Below are 21,506 nucleotides of genomic sequence, written 5' to 3' on the forward strand. Positions count from 1 at the left end.
GCATGCTCAGGCCCCGCCGCGCCGCCCCGCCCCTCGGGCGTACGTGTGCGCGCAGGGCGCAGGCGCGCGGGTCCCGGCAGCCCGTGAGACGCCAGCGGTGGGACGCGGGCGGCCGTCTGAGGTGCGGGAGCTGCGAGAGGATGGAGCCGCCGAAGGTGGAAAAGTTCGCGACCGCCGACAGGGGAAACGGGCTGCGCGCCGTGACCCCGCTGCGCCCCGGGGAGCTGCTCTTCCGCTCGGATCCCTTGGCGTACACGGTGTCCAAGGGGAGTCGAGGCGTCGTCTGCGACCGCTGCCTCCTCGGGTACGTGCGGGCGCCTCGCCCACCTGAGTCGCGAGCCGTGTGGGTGCTGGGGCGCCGGGCGGGCGGCAGCCGCGGGACTCCTGCCGGACGGGGCCGCCCCCGACGCGCGTGTGTGTGCCCGGGGCGGGTCGCGGCTGACAGGCTCCGCCCGGACGCCCCCCTGGGTTGCCGCCGCGCGGTTGGGGAGGGGGCGCAGGCTCAGCCTGGGCTGCGGGGAAGTTGGGAAAGCCGCTGGGCCGACTTAAGGGGCAAGGGTTGTGCCGGGGGTAATTTTGCAGGGAACAGAAAGTCCGTGTCCTGTGCGGCAAGCCTGAGTGGCGCGGCTGTGGAAATCACAGGTGGCGGGCGTGGGAGCGGGTGGGAGCCGGGAGGTGTGCAAACCAGGCTCCCTGCATGGGCCCCCCCCCGGTAAAGCACGAGGCTTGCAGCAGGTGGGAGAATCTCGGTGTTGACCGTGCACCTGCGTGGCCTTGGGGTGCGAAGATGAACTGGACGTCCGGAAGGAGCGCATCAACTCAGAGACAGAATGACCGTGTACCAGAAGGGCTGAAGTGGAGGGGAAATGATGTGCCGTGGAGCATCGGTTCCCGGGGTTCCCCCGCGTGCTTTGCCATTTAATGGCTGTGCAGGCGTGTCTCGCTCTTAACCACCCATCTAGATGCGAACGCGTGAAAGTGTTTTGGGAGCTGGATGCACTGTGCCAATGTGAAGTGCTATGTGAAAGCACTTTGTGGAAATGTGTAACATACATTCATAGTCATGGGAGTTGCATTCAGTCAACAGATATTGTTGAGCTTCTGTGTGCAAGGAAGAAGGGTTATGTTTTGAGATGAGTGAGATGCTTTTGTGCATGGCCGCTTGTCAGACCTGTCAGTCTGAGATTTACATGCGTAGAGGCAGGATGGAGAGTGCAAAACTGGGATCCGTAATTTGACCATTGTTCTTTCTTTGTTCTCATTTGATTCATAATTGAGGAATATGACTTTGCATTTTAAAGCTACGGAACAATCATTTTGTCTGTTGCCGTCTGAAGTAGTGATAACATCTGTTCAGGAGAGAGCAGCACCTTGAAGTTTTTGTAAACTGTGTGGTTGAAAACAGTTCATTTCTTTCAAGATAGTACCTGGCACAGGAAAGTTTTGGAATGAATCAATGGCGACAAATTGGTAATTGGATCACAAGAGCTGAACTTGAGTCATATGACACATGGAATTGTGCATTTTTGAAATAAACTACACGAACCCTTTGTGGATGGGATGCTTGTTGATTTACCGTACTATTTCATTACTCTCGTGCGTTTTTCTTGTTTGCAATAACTGTGGTGATTTAAGCAAAAAAGGAATTTCATGAAAGACTATTGGGGGTTCTCAGTGTTGCTTTAAAGTCTGCAGAGACTTGACTGGAAATGGGCAGGAACCAAATCAGAATTCACTGCAAAAGTAGTTGGGGCTGGATCTGGGGAGTATATCACTTCTGTTGCCTGATAATGCTGGATTCTGCAGTATGTACCACCAGCACCACAGGACCCTGCTGCTGCTGCTGCTCCTTGCAAAACTGGCTGTTGCTGCACAGTTATTCTCTCAAACATTCTTCTTTGTGATATTAGCTTTTATTCGAAGTTCTCAATGAGTGTCTTAGATTGGCTAAACTTAGGTCACTGCCTGTACCCTAGCTGCAAGAGAGGTTGAGAAGTATTTAGCCTTTTTAAGACAGAAGGCAGGCTTGCTCTACTTCCCACCAATAGTTATCCAGTGGGGAAATCAGCAAAGATAAACATAGAAAAAGGGGTATAAGTAAATGCTAAGCATCTCAACAAAACAAGCTAAACAGCTTCTTCATAATGACTAACATACTCGTTCGTATTTTACACACATACACAATATTTGCACTTATTTGGGATTGCCAGGATACACAGTTCACTTGTATTGTGGTAGTAGGTGCTCTGTTTGAACACTCCCACTTAGTGGTGATAGTGTTCTGAAGAGCCTGGTTGGGAGTCACTGCACCCTGAAAATAGTGTTAGGGAGATGTTGGTGCATTGTCTGATGTAGTTTTCTGCCACGGTTGAATGCCTGTCCTTGAGGGATGTTTCTGTATTATCATGTTGTAAGTAAAATTTGTTTCTCTGTATTCACTGTCAGTTGTGAAGTCTTTGAAAATACATAGTGCATCTTTCAATTTTTGTGGCCCCAGTTTGTAACATATAGTAAGCCCTTAGTTTGTAGTATGAATGTCTGGCAGAATTTTCTAACTGTCGAAGTCCTGCTGCTGCCTTCCATCTGAATTAAGTATGGAATGAAAATGTTGGTTCGTAGCAATATGGGGAAGGAAAAATCAAAATAGAATTAAAAAAACATTGATTATAGCCATGGTCATGCACTGCATAACGACATTTTGGTCAACAAAAGACCACATACATGACAGTGGCCCTGTATGATTATATCATTTTTTTAACTGTACCTTTCCTTTTTTAGATACACAAATATTTAACCACTGTCTTACAGTTACCTTCAGTATTCAGTACAGTGGCATGCTGTGCAGGTTTATAGCCTAGGAGCAGTAGGCAATATAGGCAATATCTGAGAGCCTAGGTGTGTAGTAGGCTATACTACCTAGGTTCGTGCGAGTATACTCCATGATATTCCCACAACAATGGAATCACCTAGTGACGTCCTTCAGGGGTGTGTGACACTACTTCAGTAGTCTCCAGAAATAATGGTTACAAAGTTTTACACGATTTCCTTTGGTCTAGGGCTGTTTTGATTAGTAGCTTTAGTTCTGTATACTTGTTTTTGTTAATGGGTAAAGGTGAACCTGCTTCATGGCTTATCTTTCTTTTTTCTTCTCATTAAGGAATGGCTTCTGGTTTTTCATGTTGTGCCTGGAAAAGAAAATGAAGTATGTAAGCTGGAGAAAAATGGCAATGACAGTGAAATTGTAACCCGAACTCACTTTTTTTTTTTTTTTTAAGTTGGAGTTTTGCTCTTGTTGCCCAGGCTGGAGTGCAGTGGTGTGATCTTGGCTCACTGCAACCTCCCCTTCTTGGGTTCATGTGATTCTCCTGCCTCAGCCTCCCGAGTAGTTGGGATTATAGGCATGTGCCAACACACCTGGCTAATTTTCGTATTTTTAGTAGAGACAGGGTTTCACCATGTTAGTCAAGCTGGTCTCAAACTCCTGACCTCAGGTGATCGACCCGCTGCAGCCTCCCAAAGTGCTGGGATTACAGGCGTGAGCTACTGCTCCCGGCCTGAAATCACTTGCATTGTCCTTCGGCTGTTGCATGCATTTTCAGTTTGATAGATATAGAAAAGGTTGATTGACGAATGGGTCTGGGTTACGTGTACTTCCTGTTTGCTTTGGTCAACGTAGCACATAAAATTCCATTGCTATGATTTTATTTGTAGACCTCCCTCCCTAGTGTAGTGATCTAAATCTAATCTTTGTATCCCCAGGGCCTAGCACATGGGAGATGGTAATAATTCAAAGGATAATATTTTGGGGAACTTGAAGTCACCGTATGTTTCTCTTTGGTTTTCTCAAGTTCCAAATTGCCTGTAGCTTCCATATCAAGAGCTACTTTTTGGAAACTTTAGTGGTAGTTTCTTCTATTGTCATCTAGGATTAAGGCTGAGAATGAGGCCTAGTGCCTCCCAAGGGGAAGGAGGATGACTTGGAAGTAGAAGTTTCATCCCTTTCAGTCCTGGTGGATTGTGGGAAGTGGGGGACAGAGGTAGCGAAAACAGATTGTGAGAAATTGTTATCTGCTCTTATCTGTTCTGATCTTTTTTGGCTGGCTAAAGTTCTAGGTTTAAGGTGGGGATGTTTAATGGGATGAGGGGACAGTCAGCAGTTGAAGGCCTTTTGCTCTGCTCCTTATTTGGAATCTTGAGAGGAGATGTTTTGCAGGTTGGTGATAGGCCAACATGAGTCTGTAGCACAGCAGTGGTAGAAGGAAGTGGCTAGCTAGATGAGCTTGTGGTAGCAGGAGATTCTGAAATGCTCTCATACCACCACGAAGGAGGTGGAAGAATTACTGGCGTGGTGGAACAGCTGGCATCATGACAACGGACTGTGTAACTATAGATTCAAGGTCAGGATCACAGACCCCAGGGATGAGAGCCAGCACAACCTCCCAAAAGATGAGATGGCACTAGTTCAGCCATAGGACCTGATTACCTCCTTGCAGCAGAGACCAGTGAGGTTCCAGAGAGACAATACGGATTCAAGGTCTTTTTGGCACTGTTCCTTCTAGGATGTTCCTATAAGACCTTGGAGGAAATCTACCTGAAAGCAGTCATTTAAAGCAGTCTGAGTAAGGAGTAAAGTCTGAGTATGGACTAGAAGAGATTAAGATATTGTTTGACAAGTTTTAAATTTCCTGGATATTTATTAGAGTAGATATTCGTGAGGAATATTAGATTAATCATGGAAAAAAATGGCACATGTTCAGGTGACAGATCAGATCAGTTATAGAAAATAAAGCAGGCTGTAGTCCCAGCACTTTGGGTTGGGACACGTGGATTGCTTGAGCCCAGGAGTTCAAGATGAGCCTGTGCAACATGGCAAAAACCCGTCTCTACTAAAAATACAAATAACTACCCAGGTGAATGCCTGTAGTCCCAGCTACTCAGAAGTCTGAGGTGGGAAGATCAGTTGAGCCCAGGAGTTGGAGGTTGCAGTGAGTGGTGATCACAGCATTGCATACCAGCCTGGGCAACAAAGTGAAACCCTGTCTCAAAAAAAAAGGCAACTGCATTTGAGTTGCAGTGTGAGTAAATGTGACAAGGTAACAAAGGGTAATAAATCACTGCATTAGGTGAGATGATGGAGTCTATCTTGGCTAAGGACTGAACCTGGGGTGGAGACAGGAGGGAATATCTTCATGTACGAGGGTGAGAAGAGGTGCCAGATGCGCACAGTGGTTCAAGTCTATCCCAACACTTTGGGAGGCCAACGCAGGCAGATAACCTGAGGTCGGGAGTTCGAGACCAGCCTGATCAACATGGAGAAACCCCATCTCTATTAAAAATACAAAATTAGCTGGGCGTGGTGGTGCATGCCTGTAATCCCAGCTACTCGGGAGGCTGAGGCAGGAGAATCCCTTGAACCTGGGAGGTGAAAGTTGCAGTGAGCTGAGGTTGTGCCATTGCCCTCTAGCCTAGGCAACAAAAGCAAAATTCTGTATCAAAACAAAAACAAAACAGAAGAGGTGCCAGAGAAGGCAACGGCAGTGGTGACTGAAAAGTTTAAGGACAGCTAGAAAGTGGTTGCTAAGTGACTCAGCCTTAGGAGAGATTGGAAGTAGTCTTCTAGGAGAGAAGCATAAATTGCCTCGTGAGAGACTAGCGAGCAATACAGTCAGGATGGCTAAAGGTGACCCCAAGAAACCAAATGACATGATGTCTGCTTATAGCTTCTTTGTGCAGACGTGCAGAGGACATAAGAAGAAAAACCCAGAGGTCCCTGTCAATTTTGCAGAATTTTCCAAGAAATGCTCTGAGAGGTGGAAGACAATGTCCGGGAAAGGGAAATCTAAATTTGATGAAATGGCAAAGGTGGATAAAGTGCGCTGTGATTGGGAAATGAAGGATTATGGACCAGCTAAGGGAGGCAAGAAGAAGAAGGATCCTAATGCCCCCAAAAGGCCACCATCTGACTTCTTCCTGTTCTGCTCAGAATTCCACCCCAAGATCAAATCCACAAACCCTGGCATCTCTATTGGAGATGTGGCAAAAAAGCTGGGTGAGATGTGGAATCACCTAAATGACAGCGAAAAGCAGCCTTCCATCACTAAGGCGGCAAGGGTGAAGGAGAAGGATGAGGAGGATGTTGCTGACTGTAAGTTGAAAGGAAAGCTTGATTGTGCAAAGTGTCCTGGTAAAGTTGCCTGGAAAAAAGTGGAAGAGGAAGATGAAGAAGATGGGGCGGGGGTAGGGGGAATAAAAAAACTGTTTATCTGTAAAAAAAAAATTGCCTCGTGAAACGTAGGATTGTTGAAAGTGCTGAGAGTCTGCTTAAAGCTTGTGTTCATTTATTTAAAGTGGGAACAGTTAGTTGGGTAGCGTTTCCTTCCTCTCTCGGTGGCCAGCTGCTTGGCCATGAGAACTGGATTTACCCAGGATTGCTAGGTTAGTATGATGGATGGAGAGGGGATAGGAAGTTGAAGTTGTAGGCAAGGGAGGGTGTAATCATGGATCATAGTTTCTCAGGTAGGGAACGGGGTCATAAGGAAGGTGATGGTCAGTGAAATGTGGTCAAATCAATGGATTAGAGGAGCTCATGTGCTCAGAGAAATGGTGAATGGTCAGATAATGGGTTGACTTGATATGTACATGCTGAGAAGTAGTGTGTGTTTTGATACAAGGGTCAGGGTATGGCAGAAAGTGGCCAGGGTAGGGAGTAAGAGAAAATGTTTGGTCAGGAAACCCAAAGGCTGAGGTGGTAGACGAATTGTCTAAATACATGAAGTTACTAAGAATGTTAGACATTGGAATGGATAGTTTCAGCAAAGGCAGAATTCTCACATTGGCTGCAATAACCCGAGGTTTCAGGGTCAGTAGAGTGGAAGAGGCTAGTGGAGATGGGGAAGCACTTACCCCTGTTAAAATAATGTAAAAAGACATGACTGGGTTTATGGCTGATTTGTGAAATATGGGTAGCACCAGGTGCAAGTGAATTGCTGCAGTGTTACAGACTCTTGCTCTGAGGCCCTGAAGGTCACATGACTAGCAAAAGCGTTTCAAAGAGTAGAACCTTGAACACCAGCTTGGAATAGGACTTGCAGCTTCCTGGCTTGGCATAAAATAAGGTGGAACAGTTGATAATAATGTGGTTTGGGAAAGGACATTATGGATGTGACTCCATTTTTCTTTTTAAGTGGGAGCCATAATTCCTGTTCCTTTTGCTGCTTGCTTTTCTTCTGCAAGGTTTGGGAGAGGGCTTATGGCTGAGCCCTGGTGAAAACATTTGATCCGTGTGAATGCCACAGCAGAGGAGATTCTTAATCAGACAGGATGAGCTGCTTTGTGGATAGCAGTAAGTTGTTCTTCAGACAGCCTGGTGCTTGCTCAAAGGGCCCAAGAACAGAGCAACCATGGGGACGGGGGTAGAGGTTGGTGCCTGGAACTCAACAGTACAAACTTCCCCTCATAGCCATTGTGGCTTCTCTGGTACAGAGTACCCAGTTTGCTGCCAGTAGTAACCGGTCTTGAGTTCCCCACAAGGCAACGTATCTTCAGGACCAGCCAGCCACCTCGTGTCAGGTTTTTATTGTAGAACTTTTTGTCATGGAGGGGTCGGTTGGAATATCAATTTTTTTCCTGTGCTTGGATTTGTCTTCCCTGTGTGTAATACCATCCCTAAGATCCACTGAGAATCTTTGATAGAGCTGTAATATTTCCCACAAGGTTGCCTCTGACCTTCACAGAAAGAGAACTGGAGTAATGGGATAATGCTTATGGTTTTGACTGTTTATGTTTGCTGATTTCCTCATTGGATGACGATTGGTGGGACGTAGAGTGAGCCTGCCTTCTAGCAAAAAAGCCAAAAAGGCTAAATACCTTCTCAACCTCCCTTACAGCAAGGGTGCAGGCAATGACCTAAGTTCAGTCAATCCAAGACACTCACTGAGGATTTTGAAAAAAAGCCAATATCACAAAAAAGAAAGGTTGAGAATAACTCTCCAGCAATAGCCAAGGAGTAGCCGCAGCAGCAGCAGGGTCCAGTGTCTGTGGTGCTGGTGGTACATACTGCAGAATCCAGCATTATCAGGTAACAGAAGTGATACAATCCCCAGACCCAGCCCCTGCTCTTAACATACACTGGCCTTTAAGTCAGCTGATATTATAGACTAGTGGTTCTCAGACCTTTTAGACTCAGACAGAACCCCTTTATGCTTTTACAAATTATCTAAATGGATGTGCTAGGGATTTAAAAAGCATTATTGATGGTACTGGTGATGTTTTGTTTATGTGGGTTTTATCTATTGATATTTACTGCATAAAAATTAAAATTAAGTTTTGAAAACACCTATTTAAACATAAATTTAAGGCTGGGTGTGGTGGCTCACACCTGTAATTCTAGCACTTTGGGAGGCTGAGGCAGGCAGATCACATGAGCCCAGGAGTTTGAGATCAGCATGGCCAACATAATGAAACCCTGTCTTTACTAAAAATGCAAAAATTAGCCAGATATAGTGGGGCATGCCTGTAATCCTAGCTACTCAGGAGGCTGAGGCAGGAGAATTGCTTGCACCTGGGAGGTGGAGATTGCAGTGAGCCAAGATTGCACCACTGTGCTGTAGCCTGGGCAACACAGTGAGACCCTGTCTCAAAAAATATGTGTGTGTGTGTGTGTGTGTGTGTGTGTGTGTATTTGATTGATTCATAAAAAAGTTACACTGCACAGAACGATCCAAGATGGCCGATCGCTAACATCCCGGGATTGCAGCTCTCAGGGAAGGCGCGGAGAACTAGAGGACGCCACACTTTCAGACAAAGTCTGGTCGCTCACGGAGCAGAAGATCCCCCAGTGGCGGAAACACACGGGTCGCCAGCGCGACTCTCGTGGTCGGCGCAGCGGTTCCGCCAGCACCTTGGCGCAGCAGCTCTCGGAGCAGCGTAAACGGGACCGCTTTCCCTTCTGACCGAGGTTTGGAGACCCGGGAAGGCAGAGTCGCCTACTACGGAAACAAGAAGGAAGCCCGACAGGAGAATCCTGGGCAGAAAAGCACCATCAGTTTTAACGCGGCTGCTCTGGCCCTGGGAACTAACAACCTGGACGTCCACTCGAGAGACCTAATCTGAAAGTTGGTAATTTCAAAGACGACAGGAGGATAAATTTACAATGACGGGAAGAAACCAGCGTAAAAAAGCTGAGAATACTCAAAGTCAGAACGCCTCTCCCTCTAAAGATGATCACAGTTCCACATCAACAATGGAACAAGGCTTGATGGAGAACGAGCGCCTCCTGATGACAGAATCACTCTTCAAGGAATGGATAATAACAAACTTCGGTGAGTTAAAAGAACATGTTGTAGCCCAACGTAAAGAAACTAGGAACTTTGAAAAAAGGTTTGATGAAATCCTATTGAGAATAGACAACTTAGAGCGGAGTATGAGTGAATTAATGGAACTGAAGAATACAATACAGGAACTCCAAGAAGTATGCACAGGTTTAAACACTCGAATTGTCCAAGCAGAAGAAGGGATATCAGAGGTCAAAGTCCAACTTAATGAAATAAAACGTGAAGAAAAGATTAGAGAAAAAAGGATAAAAAGGAATGAGCAAAGTCTCCAAGAAATGTGGGACTATGTGAAAAGACCAAATTTACGTTTGATAGGTGTACCTGAATGCGACGGAGAGAATGAATCCAAGCTGGAAAATACCCTTCAGGATATTATTCAGGAAAATTTTCCTAAACTAGCAAAGCAGGTCAACATTCAACCCCAGGAAATACAGAGAACACCACAAAGATATTCCTCAAGAAGAGCAACCCCAAGGCACATAATCGTTAGATTCACCAGGGTTGAAACGAAGGAGAGGATACTAAGGGCAGCCAGAGAGAAAGGTCGGATAACCCACAAAGGCAAGCCTATCAGACTTACAGCAGGTCTCTCGGCAGAAACTCTACAGGCCAGAAGAGAGTGGGGGCTAATATTCAACATCCTCAGAGAACAGAACCTTCAGCCCAGAATTTCATATCCAGCCAAACTAAGCTTCACAACTGAAGGAAAAATAAAATCTTTTACGAACAAGCAAGAACTCAGAGATTTTATTACCACCAGGCCTGCTTTACAAGAGCTTCTGAAAGAAGCATTACACACAGAAAGAAACAACCAGTATTAGCCTTTCTAAAAATACACCAAAAAGTAAAGAGCACCAACATAAAGAAGAATTTACACCAACAAATGGATAAAACAGCCAGTCAACATCAAATGGCAGTAACCCTAAATTTAAATTGACTAAATTCCCAATCAAAAGACATAGCCAAAACCCAATGGCATGTTACATCCAGACCTGTTTCACATGCAAGGATACACAAAGACTCAAAACAAAGGGATGGAGAAAGATTTACCAACCAAATGGAGAGCAAAAATAAATAATAAATAAATAAAAAGCAGGAGTTGCAATTCTTGTATCGGATAAAATAGATTTTAAAGCAACAAAGATATAGTGGTAAAAGGATCAATGCAACAACAAGAGCTAACGATCCTAACACCCAGATAGGAGACTTAGATTCAATGAGACAGAAAATTAATAAGGATATCAAGGACTCGAACTCAGATCCAGAACAAGTAAACTTAATAAATATTTATAGAGCTCTCCACTTCAAATACACAAAATATACATTCTTGTCAATACCACATCACACCTACCCATTAGTTTAAATAAAACATTGATTGGCCATTATTAATACCCAATTTTTTTCAAAATAAAGCAATATTTCCATTTACTCTCCCTCTTTCTCTTCCTCTTTCTTCCTCTCCTTTACTTATTTTTTTTTTTCTTTCCTTCTCTCAAAAAAAAAGAAATCAACTTGTAAACCTCTAGATCCAGGTCGGCAATGTCTCTTTCATTGCTTGATTTCCTTTCTTCCCTTCCCTCCCTCCCTCCCTCCCTCCCCGCTTCCTCCCTTCCTTCCTTCCTTCATCCCTTCCTTCCTCCCTACCGTCCTTCTTCCCTTCCTTCCTGCCTTCCTCCCCCCTCCCCCAAAAAAAAAAGTTACACTGCAATATTTACATATATACACATATATGTGCATATGTGTATATGTATGTACTACAGGCACTTGTGTATTTTCTAAAACAATGAAAATATAATGAGAATTGCATTACTTTATATTTTTTCATGTCTCTCGAATGTCTGGCTTAATCAAAGACCCTTAGGTCTGGGTGTGGTGGCTCACATGGCTCACTCCTGTAATCCCAGTGCTTTGTTAGGATAAGGTAGGAGGATTATTTGAGGCCAGGAGCTCAAAACCAGTTTTGGCAAGTAGGGAAACTTCATCTTGTTAAAAAAAAAAATTGGCTGGATATGATGACTCATGCCTGTAATCCCAGCACTTTGGGAAGCCGAGGCAGATGGGTCACCCGACATTGGGAGTTCAAGACCAGTTTGACCAACATGGAGAAACCTCCTCTCTACTAAAAATACAAAGTTATTTGGGCATGGTGGTGCATACCTGTAATTTTACCTACTCAGTAGCCTGAGGCAGGAGAATCTCTTAAACCCGGGAGATGGAGGTTGTGGTGAGCTGAGATAGTGCCATTGCACTCCAGCCCAGGCAACAAGAGCAAAACTCCATGTCAAAACAAAAACAAAAAATGATCTGGGTAGGATGATGTGCACCTTGTAATCACAGTTACTTGGGAGGCTGAGATTGGAGGGTCATTGGAGCCTGGGAGGTCAAGACTGCTGTAAGCCATGGTCATGCCACTGGACTACAGCCTGGGGACATAAGCATTCAGATGCCACTGGACCGCAGCCTGGGGGACATAAGCATTCAGATGCCACTGGACCGCAGCCTGGGGGACATAAGCATTCAGATGCCACTGGACCGCAGCCTGGGGACATAAGCATTCAGATGCCACTGGACTGCAGCCTGGGGACATAAGCATTCAGATGCCACTGGACCGCAGCCTGGGGGACATAAGCATTCAGATGCCACTGGACTACAGCCTGGGGACACAAGCATTCAGACCATAGTGTCTGGTTCATCTCTTTTCTTTTTCTTTTTAAGATAAGCGAGTATATATGTGTGTTCTTATTTTCCCTTCTTACTTTTACACTTGCTTTTTAAACTTAGTGTCTACTGGAAATCACTCTGTTATCAGTTCATGGAGATCTGATTCTTGATAGCTCCATAATACTCAATTTTATGTGTCCACTGTGGTTTCTAATTTCCTGCGTGTGGCTATTCAGGCAATTTCCAGTACTTTGCAGTTGTGCATGTTGCGCTGATGAATAACCTTGGGTGTATGTATTTTTGTATTGTTGCAGGTGTATCTTCAGGGTAGATTCCTCACAGTGGGATTTGTGGGTCAAGGTGTAGATGTCTATGTGGGGTTGTACCATTTTGTCTTCCCACTAATGATGTATTTGAGTACCTGTTTCCCTTAGTTCTGTACCCTGAGCTTTTACATTTTTGCTGATCTGATGAATGAGAAGTGGAATCTTAGTACAGTTTTAATTTGCATTTAAATTGCATTATGGGTGAAGTTAAACATCTTTTCATGTGTTTTAAGGCCATGTTTATATGTTTTTGTGATGTGTGTATTTATCTTTTGCTCATTTTTCTTGTTTTTCCCTATTTATTTATTTATTCTTTCCTAGAGACTGGGGTCTCCCTGTGTTACCCTGGCTGTAATGCAGTGGTGTGATCATAGCTCGCTGCAGCCCCAAATTCCTGGGCTCAAGTGATCCTCCTTCCTCTGCCTTTAGAGTTTTTTGAGTAGCTGAGACCACAGGTGTGTACTATCATGCCCAGCTAATTAAAAAAAAAATTTTTTTTTTTTTTTAGAGATGAGATCTCCCTGGGAGGCAATCCTCCCATCCACTTTGAGATTCTCTTGGGGATTCTCTGATCTGATTTTACGTTTAACTCTGTATATGCCACCATCTGTAGCACCTTGGGGATCAAGTTTCAGATGGTTTTCCATTTCTATCTTAATCAGATGTAATGCTCCCTCTGGTGGACAGTGGGGTAAAAAGCATACAAACATTTTTCAAAAAAGCAACTTTGTTTTTAGCCATTAAGATAGTGTCTCCGAGTGCTCTCTTTCATGAACCCCCTTTCCAGTCTGTTCTCAGCCTCTGACATCTGCCACGACTCTTATTTTGAATTAGACAAAAAAAGGGCAAACAAGTCAAATTTTGTCATAAATAGGTATATAAAATTCACTATTGAAATAGCGTTGGTCAATTTTACATGGTATAGTGCTTATTTTATTAATAATGACCATGTTTTTCACAATAGGAGTCGAAACCTGTGTTTGAAACTGGTAGTTTTACTTGGAGTTGATAAGATATGAAGGAAAAATTGTGCTTGTTGGTCTCCTTACAATTTGTTACTGCAGGAAGATTTTGTGTAAATGAGTTTTCCCTCTAGTTTTTGAAGTAATAATTACTTGTTAGTATAGAAAAAATAAAGGCCACTTGTGAGATAATCTTACGTTTTATATCTCATTCTAATATTTTATTTTAAAAATGAATATGGATAGAGCCATTATTAGTTGTTGAAATACAATATAATCAAGAAAGTTTCCTTTTTAGAGTTTACTCGTTGCCAGTTTACTCTTTTGCATGTGGCCTATTTATGTTTAGTTTTAAACATTTAAAAGCATTTATAACAATAGGCTAATACTGATCTTTTCCGTTTGTTTGAGACAGAGTCTCACTCTGTCACCCAGGCTGGAGTGCTGTGCTGTGATCCCAGCTCACTGCAGCCTCCACCTCCTGGACTGAAGTCATCCTCCTACCTCAGCCTTGAGTAGCTGGGACCACAGGCATGCACCACCATGCCTGGCTAATTTTTATACTTTTTGTAGAGATGGAGTTTCACCATGTTGCCCAGCCTGGGCTTGAACTCCTGGGCTCAAGCAGTTCACCTGCATCAGCCTCCCAAAGTGCTGGGACTACAGGCATGAGTTACCGCATCTAGCCAATATTGATTTTTAAAATTCATTATTTAGGTTGAGAATTATAATGTAAGGAAGTCCTCTTTTTATTGTTCCTATTAGCCTTTGCAGCAAAAGTAAATGAGAGCAACTATAAGGGGGGATAAGATAGATTTAGACTGACAGATTTGAATATATAAAAGTTGAAAACATCCTATGTTAAAGAACCGTCTTACAATGAAAAAAATCAAGAAACTGAGGAAAATATTTCAACATAAAAAGGAATATATATATATATACACATATATATATAGTGTGTGTGTGTATATATGTGTATATATATATATATATAAAATATATGTATATATTTTGAGATGAAGTTTTACTCTGACACCCAGGTGCTGGAGTGCAGTGGCATGATCTGAGCTCACTGCAGTCTCTGCCTTCCGGGCCCAAGCAATCCTCCCATCTAAGCTGCCTACTACAGCCCTCTGAGGAGCTGGGACCACAGATGTGTGCCACCACACCCAGCTAATTTTGGTAGAGATGGGGTTTTGCTGTGTGCCCAGGCTGGTCTCGAACTCTTAAGCTCAAGCGATCTACCTGCCTCAGCTTCCCGAAGTGCTGGGATTATAGGCATGAGCCACTCTCATGGCCAAAAGGAGTATATTCTTAATATATAAAAAAAGGCTGGGCGCGGTGGCTCAAGCCTGTAATCCCAGCACTTTGGGAGGCTGAGGCGGGTGGATCACGAGGTCAACAGATCGAGACCATCCTGGTCAACATGGTGAAACCCCGTCTCTACTAAAAATACAAAAAATTAGCTGGGCATGGTGGCACGTGCCTGTAATCGCAGCTACTCAGGAGGCTGAGGCAAGAGAATTGCCTGAACCCAGGAGGGAGAGGTTGCGGTGAGCCGAGATCGCGCCATTGCACTCCAGCCTGGGTAACAAGAGCGAAACTCCATCTCAAAAAAAAAAAAAAAATGTTCATAAATTGATAGGAGAAAGCAGCTTACATCTGAAGTTGCTTTCTGTTTCTTGGGACCTTTCCCCCTCTTTGTGTCTGTCTTTTAACAGCTCTAATCTTTAGATTTCCTTTGGGAAATTCCCTTGTAGTTCATTGGGTTTTAACATTGACTACACATTGAGAGCACCTGGGGAGCTTTAAAAAATGCCGATGCATGGGTCCTATCCTCAGAGATTCCAGTTTAATTTGTCTAGAGTGTGGCTTGAGCATAGACATTTTTAAGACTCCCCAGGTTATTATGAAGCAGTCTGGGTTGACAACTGCTATCTTTCTTTTCAGTCTTAACTGACTTTCCACTTCTCTGTGTCTTTATATTCAAGGGCTCGGATTAGTCAAACTGCTTATGATATCTATAAATAATTCTGCATGTTGAATTTTAAACTGGACATTGACATTAGCATGTTCTGTTCACATTTAAGTAATTGTCATACGTAGGACAAACAGGAATTATGTTGAATTTTCAATTGACACGGTTGTGATTGATGTTTCTCACAAATGAATTTGAGCATATAAAAATTTAATTGTTGTTAGCATTTTTTAGCTGCTGTGTTTACCTCTTGTTACAAAGTAAATGTTAATTAGAAAGATTTATGTTGTACAAATGGTCAAGAAAAAAGAAACCTTTTTAGATACTTTTAGAAACTGTTTAGATAACAGTTTCTCTGGGCAGTTTAACTTTTTAGTTTTGACTCTAATATTGGATGCTCAGTTTTGGTGGTGAAAACTTAAGCATCTTACAGAAAGACTTAAAGTCTGTGAATCATAGGTATTTTACAAATTTACCTGTGGAACTAAAAAAATATCCAGATGTCTGGGCAACATCCTTAAGGCCCCCATATTGTTTAAAGCATCACAGATAATGCTAGTGCATAGCCTGAGTTGAGAACCGTTAGGAAAGGGGAAAAAAAGTCATGATACAGTCAAATAAGTGGTAGAGATAGTAACTGTGGAGGGAGAGTGGCCCATTACAGACACAGAAGGAAGCCAGGCAGGAGAATCCTGGGCAGAAAAGCGCCATCAGTCTTCATGCCGCCGTGCTGGCCCTGGGAACTACAACCTGGACACTACAACCTGGACGTCCAATCAAGAGACCTAATCTGAAAGTTGGTAATTTCAAAGACGACAGGAGGATAAATATACAATGATGCGAAGACACCAGCGTAAAAAGGCTGAGAATACTCAAAATCAGAACGCCTCTCCCTCTAAAGATGATCACAGTTCCACATTAACAATGGAACAAGGCTTGATGGAGAATGAGCGCATCCCAATGACAGAATCACTCTTCAAGGAATGGATAATAAGAAACTTCGGTGAGTTAAAAGACCATGTTGTAGTCCAACCTAAAGAAACTAGGAACTTTGAAAAAAGCTTTGACGAAATCCTATTGAGAGTAGACAACTTAGAGAGGAATGTAAGTGAATTAATGGAACTGAAGAATACAATACAGGAACTCCAAGAAGTATGCACAGGTTTAAACACTCGAATTGTTCAAGCAGAAGAAAGGATAACAGAGGTCAAAGTCCAACTTAATGAAAGAAAACAGGAAGACAAGATTAGAGATAAAAGGATAAAAAGGAATGAGCAAAGTCTCCAAGAAATGTGGGACTATGTGAAAAGACCAAATTTACGTTTGATAGGTGTACCTGAATGCGACAGAGAGAATAAATCCAAGCTGGAAAATACCCTTCAGGATATTATTCAGGAAAATTCTCCTAAACTAGCAAAGCAGGACAATATTCAACCCCAGGTAATACAGAGAACACCACAAAGATATTCCTCAAGAAGAGCAACCCCAAGGCACATAATCGTTAGATTCACCAGGGTTGAAACGAAGGAGAGGATACTAAGGGCAGCCAGAGAGAAAGGTCGGATAACCCACAAAGGCAAGCCTATCAGACTTACAGCAGATCTCTCGGCAGAAACTCTACAGGCCAGAAGAGAGTGGGAGCTAATATTCAACATCCTCAGAGAACAGAACCTTCAGCCCAGAATTTCATATCCAGCCAAACTAAGCTTCACAACTGAAGGAAAAATAAAATCTTTTACGAACAAGCAAGAACTCAGAGATTTTATTACCACCAGGCCTGCTTTACAAGAGCTTCTGAAAGAAGCATTACACATAGAAAGAAACAACCAGTATTAGCCTTACTAAAAATATACCAAAAAGTAAAGAGCACCAACATGAAGAAGAATTTTCATCAACGAATGGATGAAACAGTCAGTTAACATCAAATGGCAGTAACCCTAAATTTAAATCGACTAAATCCCCCAATCAAAAGACACAGCCAAAACCCAACAGCATGTTATATCCAGATCTGTTTCACATGCAAAGATACACAAAGACTCAAAACAAAGGAATGGAGAAAGATTTACCAACCAAATGGATAGCAAAAATAAATAAATAAATAAATAAATAAATAAATAAATAAATAAAAAGCAGGAGTTGCAATTCTCGTAGCGGGTAAAACAGATTTTAAAGCAACAAAGATACAGTGGTAAAAGGATCAATACAACAACAAGAGCTAACGATCCTAACACCCAGATACACAGATACTTAGATTCAATGAGACAGAAAATTAATAAGGATATCAAGGACTTGAACTCAGATCCGGAACAAGTAAACTTAATAAATATTTATAGAGCTCTCCACTTCAAATACACAAAATATACATTCTTGTCAATACCACATCACACCTACTCATAGGTTTAAATGAAACATTGATTGGTCATTATTAATACCTATTTTTTTTTCAGAATAAAGCAGTATTTTTGTTCACCCTCCTTCTCTCTCTTCCTCTTTCTTTCTCTCCTTTACTCATTTTTTTCTCTTTCCCTCTCTCAAAAAAATAAATCAACTTGTAAACCTCTAGATCCAGGTCGGCAGTGTCTCTCTCATTGCTTGAATTCCTTCCTTCCCTTCCCTTCCTCCCTCCCTCCCTCCCCACCTTCCTTCCTTCCTTCATCCCTTCCTTCCTCCCTCCCTTCTTCCTTCCTTCCCTTCCCTCCCTAAAAAAAAAAAAGAAAAAAAGAAAAAAAAATAACTGGAGGAATAACTAATTGGGAAATGCATATATACTGTATAGTAGACAATTATGACTACAGTGAAGTGCTGTTTTGTTTGTTTTGTTTTTTTGAGACAGAGTTTCACTGTTGTCGCCCAGGCTGGAGTGCAGTGGTGCGTTCTTGGCTCACTGCAACCTCTGCCTCTTGGGTTCAAGCATTTCTCCTGCCTCAGCCTCCCAAGTATCGGGATTACAGGTGCCTAACACCATGCCTGGCTAATTCTTTTTTTTTTTTCTTTCGTATTTTTAGTAGAGACAGGGTTTCTCCATGTTGGCCAGGCTGGTCTTGAACTCCTGACCTCAGATGATCTGCCCGCCTTGGCCTCCCAAAATGCTGAGATTACAGTTGGCCACTGAAGTGCTGTTTGTATAGATTACAGATTATAAATTGGGGTAGAGTCTGTAATACAGAAGGCATTGATGGTCAGGCTAAAAGATTTTGAACTTTATTTTCTAGGTACAACCATTGAGGAGCCGATAAAGATTTTTGAGCCGCAGTATGAAATACACATGGAAGATTTGTGCAGGAGTCCTGATTTGGGTGAATTTTGTGATTAGGGAGAGAAATGGAAAGACTGGAGATGATCATTTCAGTTAAGAGAAAATGTGCGTTATTCTAGGTGTGAAGTAATGAAAGCCTGGGCTAGGGGAGTGGTGGAGGGCCTGGTACGAAACACGCTGAGTTGACCCAATTTGTGAACCGATTAAAGGGCAAGGAAGTGAAGGGTGAGTGCTGGGTTTTGAGCTAGAATTGTTGGAATAGTGGTGATACTACTGCTGTGTGGTATGTGTGATCTCCTGGTAATAAGTTAGGCAGGAAAAGATAGCATTGCTGAGGGTGATGCTTAAGAGAAAAAACTTCTCAGGATTTGGAGACCGTAGAAGACCTCCCAGAAATGGGTTATTAGTGCCCCTTTTTGGCCTAATTTTTACTGCCTAGGTAAGCAGGGTAAGTAAGTTAATCTAAGTCTCAGTTTTACCTTTTTGAAATGAAGGTATTGAATGATTTTGACATCCTTTTTAAGCTTTCTGCAGTTTTAGAAACCATTTATGTACAGCTGCCTCCTCCTACTATTTCTTTCTTGCTTTTTTTTTTTTTTTTTTTTTTTTGAGACGGAGTTTTGCTCTTGTTGCTCAGGCTGGAGTGCAATGGCGCGATCTCGGCTCACCGCAACATCTGCCTCCTGGGTTCAGGCAATTCTCCTGCCTCAGCCTCCTGAGTAGCTGGGATTACAGGCATGCACCACCATGCCCAGCTAATTTTTTGTATTTTTAGTAGAGATGGGGTTTCACCATATTGACCAAGATGGTCTCGATCTCTTGACCTCGTGATTCTCCCACATCGGCTTCCCAAAGTGCTGGGATTACAGGCGTGATCCACCGCGCCTGGCCCTACTATTTCTTTTTATTTATTATTTCAAAGAGACAGGGTCTTGCTGTGTTGCCCAGGCTGGCCTCAAACTTCTGGCCTCAAGTGAGCCTCCTACTTCAGCACTGCCTCCCCCAGCCCGCCCCGCTCCCTGAGTAGCTGGGACTACAGGCCAGTGTACCTGCCCACCACCTACTTTTTTGGAAATAGCTTTATTGAGATATAACTCATATGCTATACCATTCACCCATTTAAAGTGACATAAAGTAACATAAACTTTATCCTTTTATTTAATTGTATTCTTCAGTGGCATTAAGATACTAACATCACCATAATCAACTTCAGAAAATTCTTAGCACCTGCAAAGGAAACAATGTACTTTAAGGCTGTCTTCCACTGTAATTGAACAGGGGAAAACATCAGGATTAAACCCTTGAACTTACCTTGAAATTCACAAACCACGTACCTGCCTTGTGAATTTACAGGGCCAGTTAGAACTCCATTCCAGTTCAAATAGGCTCCTTGCAATGCTGACCCACGAGGTGGCAGTGTGGGAACACTGGGAAGGAAAAGGGATTGGAGGACTCCCCCTCTGTATTTAGAAACAGGCTGTACACAGTTACATCTATCTATAGTAGTAGATGTAGTTGTTATCCAGGCATCCTCAGAGGATCATGGATTGATAGTCTCCTAGCTGAAGATTCTGCTAATGCAGAGTATTGTCTTTACTGCCTGACCATGTTTCCTAGTCGTCTAAGCCTATGTTAACCTTCTTGCTGGTTTCTACAGTTTGTTAAATAGTGATTGTTTAATCATTTAAATTACTTTTGCTATGTCTAGGAATTGTCTGTCTAGTCTTTCAGCCATTTTTTTTTTATTTGCCTTTTCTCCCCAGCACTTTCTTGGGTCTCTTTCTACCATATCCATTGTTTGTCCTTTTTCCTCCTAGTCAGGAGCCATCGGCATTCTCTGGCTGCACACTGGAATACCTGGGAAGCTCTGAAAAATCCTGATATCTAGGCTACACTCAATACTGATCGAATCAGAACCTTTGGAGGTGGGATACAGGCGTCGTTATTTTTTAATCTCTAATTACCTACTAAATATTTTGATGTCTTCATCTTTTATTCAGTCTGAAAAACATAGACTAATTTAACCAGATTAAATAACAATGTAATCGATTTTAAATATTATAGATAAAATATCGATTTTAAATATTTAAAATTTAAATTTAAAATATATTTTGAAATATAAATTTAAATTTGTAATGAAAATTTGTTTACTATATCTATATTTATATTATAAATTATTTATATATTATAAATTTAAATTTATAATATTTCAGTTGGATATGATCCACTCTCTCAAGTGATGTATGAGTTTCAACTTTTTTTCTATTGAATTGCCTATTAACCGTTTTTTCATTCTTAGTTGGAAATGTCACTTCTATTGCTTTCTTTCTTCTATTCCCACTGCCAGCATCCTAGAACAGGCTCTAGTTTTACTTCCTGCCTTCTAGCCAAGGAACACATCTGTAGTTCAACAGATGGGTTTAGACACGATTACAGAGTGGTCTTGTTTTTGTTTTGATCTGTCATGGTCACATAGTGGCCTTGTCTGAGGTCGATGTTCTGTGAAGTTGTTTATGTTCAACAGAAGGACGCCGCTGCCCCACTGTGAGGCCCTGGCCAGTGTGGAGCAACACCTGCCTACCTGATAGTGTCGGTCAGTTCCTGCATGTCAGGAGCAGCTTCTCTCTAGAGCTGTTTCTTAGTTGATTACATCTGTTTACAGATCTTCTCCACTGCAATCTGTTTTATGAAATGTTGCCATATTAGTAGTCTTCCTTAAATATGCCTTTAATGACTGATTCTTATTTCATCAAGCATACCTAGTGGTCCTTTCCAATCTGGCCCAGCTCTGGTCAGCTTTATTTCCCAGTGTACCCTCTGTTTTAGTCTGACCGTTCTCAGTGCCTTGTGAATGACGCATACACTCACATTTGTGTTTTCTTTCGTCTTAGCCTCTTTACTAGTTATGTGAGTTGGGGCTAACTACTTAACAACTCTGTACTTTGTTTTCTTAAATCTTGAACCCTGCCTCTTCAGATTATTCTCAAAATT

At 42.6% G+C, this 21,506-nt stretch overlaps 1 protein-coding gene and 1 pseudogene across 12 annotated transcripts in view; both read left to right on the plus strand.

The window, feature by feature from the left end:
• The first annotated feature begins 78 nt into the window (after positions 1–78).
• Positions 79–21,506, plus strand: part of SMYD3 (SET and MYND domain containing 3) — an 839,170-nt gene continuing 817,742 nt past the window's right edge. For all 11 annotated transcript variants that reach the window (XR_008477979.2, XM_054248251.2, XM_078357184.1 and 8 more), the window contains exon 1: positions 79–304. Coding sequence is in view for 9 of the 11 variants with exons in the window: in XM_054248251.2 (XP_054104226.1) it covers positions 141–304 (164 nt within the window). In the remaining 2 variants the exon portion in view is untranslated. The remainder of the gene's footprint in view (positions 305–21,506) is intronic.
• On the plus strand, positions 430–17,310 carry LOC108589205 (high mobility group protein B3 pseudogene; annotated as a pseudogene). Its single transcript, XR_013529934.1, has one exon. The product of XR_013529934.1 is annotated as a high mobility group protein B3 pseudogene (transcript).

The sequence above is a fragment of the Callithrix jacchus genome, chromosome 19, assembly GCF_049354715.1.
Source record: "Callithrix jacchus isolate 240 chromosome 19, calJac240_pri, whole genome shotgun sequence".
NCBI lineage: Eukaryota > Metazoa > Chordata > Mammalia > Primates > Cebidae > Callithrix > Callithrix jacchus.